At 45.3% G+C, this 4,801-nt stretch overlaps 1 protein-coding gene across 2 annotated transcripts in view; it reads left to right on the top strand.

Moving 5' to 3' along the window:
• The window catches only part of CDH17 (cadherin 17, LI cadherin (liver-intestine)), a 58,177-nt gene that overhangs the window by 12,235 nt on the left and 41,141 nt on the right, over positions 1–4,801 (top strand). For both annotated transcript variants that reach the window (XM_005879230.2, XM_005879229.2), the window contains exons 2-3: positions 853–924; positions 4,266–4,364. In XM_005879230.2, coding sequence (XP_005879292.1) covers positions 874–924; positions 4,266–4,364 — 150 coding nt within the window. In that variant the 5' untranslated portion in view covers positions 853–873. The remainder of the gene's footprint in view (positions 1–852; positions 925–4,265; positions 4,365–4,801) is intronic.

Here is a 4,801-nt window from a genome sequence, read left to right as displayed (position 1 = left end):
AGGGATTAGCTAAAGAACATATATGCATACACCATGGACATGGAAAACTGTATGGTGAAAGCCAAAAGTGGGGGAAGCAGGGTTAGGTAGAGATGAGAAAGAGGGAGAAGTGGGGGAAGTCTGCAATAATGTCAACATTAAAAAAAATTTTTTTTAAACCTCACCGGGGGAGTGAGGATATTTTTTTCATTTTTTTTTTTTTAAGAGAGTGGAAGGGAGGGAGAGGGGGAGAGAGAGAGATAGAAGAGAAACGTAGATATGATGTGACAGAGACACAAAGATTGGTTGCCTCCCACACATGGCCTGACTGGAGGCGGGGACTGGACCTGCAACCCAGGTACCTGCCCTTGATCCGAAATTGAACCTGTGACCCTCTGGCGTGCAGGCCCATACCCTAACCATCGAGCCATTCTGGCCAGGGCACATTAAAAAAACAAATTAAAAATGCTGCCTCGTGACCCAGCAAAAAAAAAATCTACCACATAGATGAGCTTAATACATGCTTTCTTTAACTCTCAGGGCATTTGGGAGGCTAAAGTGGGACAGTACTTTTACCTTTTAAAAGTTCAATTATAAGCTATCTAAATGTAAGGCATTTAAAACTTTTTCAGGGCCTACATTTTTAAAGTGGTTTGGAATTTTAATAACCATTTTTCTATGCTGAGTATAGTAGTGGAATGTTCAATGTATAAAAACTTAAAAAAAATACAGAAAAGATTAAGCGAACCAAGAAAATCTATAATACCTAAAGATAATCAAGTGATTGAAATATTGGTAAAATGAGTGCATTTTTAAAAAAATTGATTTCAACAGACTGGTAGCTAATCACTTTGATCTCTGGTTTATTCACAGGAGATTGAATAAAAGGAAACCATGATGGCCCGAGCCCAGCTGCACTGCTTGTGTCTCCTCACACTTTATTTGGTAAGAAAAAAGCATGCTCTTCCTTTATTTACTAAAATATTTCCTGCCATACTTCCACTGCATACCAGAGGAACAATGGTTACCACTTTTTTAAAAAAGTCTATCAAAATTAAATCTCATACAAAGGACACAGTTGTTGTTTTTTATCTACAACAGTGTTTATTTTTTTAATGTTTTTTTTATTGCTTAAAGTATTACAAAGAGTATTACATATGTTTCTCCCCCCCCTTGACATTCCCCCGGCCTCCCCTTCCCCCCAGTGTCTTGTGTCCATTGGTTATGCTTATATGCATGCATACAAGTCCTTCGGTTGATCTCTTAAGCCGCCCCCCAACCCTCCCTGGCCTTCCTGCTGTAAAGGACACAGTTTTCCCCAAGGTGATATTTTTGATGAAATGGCTACAAGTTGTGTGTCTGTACTTTCTCTTCAGCTCTTAAAAGCCAGTAGCACTTGGGTAAGGTTTAAAACAAATCTACCTACTCAGCTTTAGACCGCCATGTATAGCTAAAAGCACACTGATGCAGGCCCCCCAACCCTCCCTGGCCTTCCTGCTGTAAAGGACACAGTTTTCCCCAAGGTGATATTTTTGATGAAATGGCTACAAGTTGTGTGTCTGTACTTTCTCTTCAGCTCTTAAAAGCCAGTAGCACTTGGGTAAGGTTTAAAACAAATCTACCTACTCAGCTTTAGACCGCCATGTATAGCTAAAAGCACACTGATGCAGGTCTTAGTGTAGGTCCCTTAATCATGACGTGTTTTTTTTTTTTTTTTACTTTGACCATGAAAAATAACCACTAAAGCACACAGAAAAGCATTTTGTTTACTTTCAACCCTGCTCTGCTCAGTATTTTTCTTCCCATATCTATTTAGGAGTTTTCTAGTTAAATTTGTCTTTAGCCATATGTTGAGCTAAACCTATTGACTGACAGGCTAGAGGTTGGAGCTGGATGAAACCTGAAGAAATACAACCCTTGACCTGATTTCACTCATCACTCACAAATGTCTTACACCTGCCAATATTTTGTATCATGAAGCTAGATTACCGGGAAGCCTTTGCTCTCTCTTTAGATGGAAGGTTCTAGATGGTCACACCTCACGTCTTGGTTCCTTTCTTCTGTGACTCAAAAATAACAGGTCAAATTTCAAGACCCAGAGAGTTTCCTGGACCCACACAGTTCAACATAGTCACAGAGTGAAACAGGATGAACCTGTTGAAGCTGTCATAGCCTTCCTCCCTGTGTTGGAGGGTGGAGGGGCAGATAACCTGCAGTTCATCCTCAAAGCCCAGGAGCTCAGAGCTTGTTGCCGGGACTGCTTAAAGACTGGGCAATCATCCCCACGTGACTTCCGCCCTCTTCCCACCCCCTGAAATGTCCTTCGCTACCTAGATTATCAGAGGGCTGTGGTGAAGTCGGACCCAGGTTCAAACTCAGCACTGTGGCTTACCGGTGATAGGAACATGAGTGAGTTACTTGTGTTGCACCTCAGTTTTCTGCCCTGTGAAATGGGTCTGATGAGAGTACTTGCCTTATAGAAAGCTGTGGCAATTCAATGTGATAATGCCTTTTTAAAGCCCTCAGATCAGTGGCTGGCACAGTCGAAGTACTCAATAAATATTAGCTATGGTCATGACTACAGCATTTTAAATACTCAGTGTCCGCACTCATATGGACGCTGACCTCCATGAGGGAGAGACTGTGTTTTAGTCATCTTTGCAGCCACAGCACATAGCACAGTGCCAGGAACCAGGTAAAAATTCACAATTATGGGCTTATATTAGGAAACAACACTAGATCGAAGAGAGAGAGAAGAATCTATCACAATAATTGGATGTTTGCAGGCTCTTCTGCTTTTTGTCTAAGAAGGGGACATACATTTTTCTTCCTGGATAAAAGTTGAAAATAGCATTTTCTTCTCTCAACTTTCACTCCAGTGGGATTTCTACCTGTAGTGAGAAAGACTGCCTGAGCAGGGCTGATGGCAGGAGCCTTGCTCAGGAGGCAGCCACAGCTCAGCTGTCTCTGGTGGATGGAGGAAGTTGCTGCCTGTGTGGTGGGATCTCAGGGACACTGGGGTGGAGCCCCTGCTCTCTCCTGCCTCCACTCACCTTTACTCCCAGGCCCTTTGCAACGAGGAACGGAAGTGTAGTCGAAGCGTCTTGCCTTTAGCATAAGGCTTCTTCAGCAGAGAGAGTAGTTTAAAATGGTTGCCAGCCATATATCCTATGCTGCCAACGGCTCTCTTGTTATTTTCTGAGAACTGGTTTTCATAAGGAGGTTAGAACCACTGCATGAACATGTTGCAAGGGCCCTGAGGAGAGAGTACGTAAGGAATCCAGGGTTTGGGAAAGGGAGGAGGCAGGGAAATCAAGCAGAACCCACCTCTGTTAGAGTTTTGCTTGGGACCATGTTTCTCCCAGAAGGAAGAATAGTTTGGCATCAATACTGTATAACCAATGCAGAGAACTCTTGCTGGAAAGTGCAAGGAGGGTGGCTACCAGGCAGGCAGATCTGCCCATTGCACACATCCTGTGATGGCCTGGAAGGCCGTGTAGCAACATGGATCAGAGATGGGGCTTGTGATCCGACAGGGCTGGCTCTAGCCCACTTAGCAGTATCAGTGTCTCTGCTGGGGGAATTCTCTGGGGATAGTTTCCTGACTGATATGGTTGAGGACCAGAAGGAATGATGTGTGTGGAGGGTCCAGTCCCACGGCTGCCACACAAGAAACAGTAAGTTTTTCTTAAAGTTACAGTTCAAATTCAGACCAAATTGGACTAAAATTTACTATGTGCCAAGCAAGCATTGTATTAAACATACCTGCATATTCTTTTTCCCCTTATACATCCAATTGTCCCTGGAGAGACTGTGGATTCTGGGGGGCTGTGACTCTTGCACGAATTTCCTCATAAGCTAATGGAAGTGAAGGGAGGGGTTTGAAGAAGCTGGTGCAAAACCATCTAGCAGGTAGAAGGCAGAGTGGCACTGTGGGAAGGTCCCGAGCTTTTGTTCACGTAGATCCGCATGTATGTGCTGTGTCAGCCCTCACTCTGAGGAAGTAGCTTCACTCCTCTCAGCTTCATTTGCAAACTGGGAGTGAACAGCCTCCCTGGAGGGCCACGGCGTGAGGGGTCAGAGGAGAAAAGCAAGGCAAGGCTCATAGCGATCCATCTTGGCATGGTAAACCCTCAACCCATTTTAGACCTCTCTCTGCCCACTGTGACTGGCTTTCACATGGTCTTGAGTCAGGTTAAAGGTTTTACGTTTCCCATGTCAGTCCTGGAACTAGCAAGTGATCTATTCGTAATAGATGGCGAGGCTAACTTTTCTTTCTTTAACAGACAACCGGGCATGGCCTGGAGGGGAAGTTCAGTGGGCCCCTGAAGCCCATGACGTTCTCTATTTTCGAAGGCCAAGAACCCAGTCAGATCATATTCCAGGTAATGACCACTTTCGCTCGCTGTCGCCTTGACTTCTCGTGCTCTCTCAGTAGACTTTTATTCTTCCGTGCAGCGGGAAATAAAATAGAGGCTCGGCAGCTCTCCTTATCACGAGGGATTTCAGAAGCTGAGTTAAACAGAGGGATGGTGGCCTCAGTGTTGGGAGGCCTTGTACCTGACACCCTCATTTGGGCCTCCTCGATTGTGTCTGGGGCGAGTTCTACCATCTGGGAGCAGGGATCTTGGTGCCTGTAGGCTCCCCGCCGCCTGCCCCCACTACCCTCCCTCCCAAGGGCGGGAAGACTTTCAGGAGTGGGATGGCCAACCATCAGGCTGGCTGTTCAGTGCGCTTGCTACTTGAAGCGTTTGAAAGTGTGGGTTCTCTGGAGTATGCGTCTGGCCAAAGGCCTGCTCTTCCTCACCACCGCCTCTGAGCC

This window comes from Myotis brandtii, unplaced genomic scaffold, assembly GCF_000412655.1.
Source record: "Myotis brandtii unplaced genomic scaffold, ASM41265v1 scaffold59, whole genome shotgun sequence".
Taxonomy (NCBI): domain Eukaryota; kingdom Metazoa; phylum Chordata; class Mammalia; order Chiroptera; family Vespertilionidae; genus Myotis; species Myotis brandtii.
The sequence above is the reverse complement of the archived record's forward strand: the minus strand, read 5'-3'. Positions and strand labels throughout refer to the sequence as shown.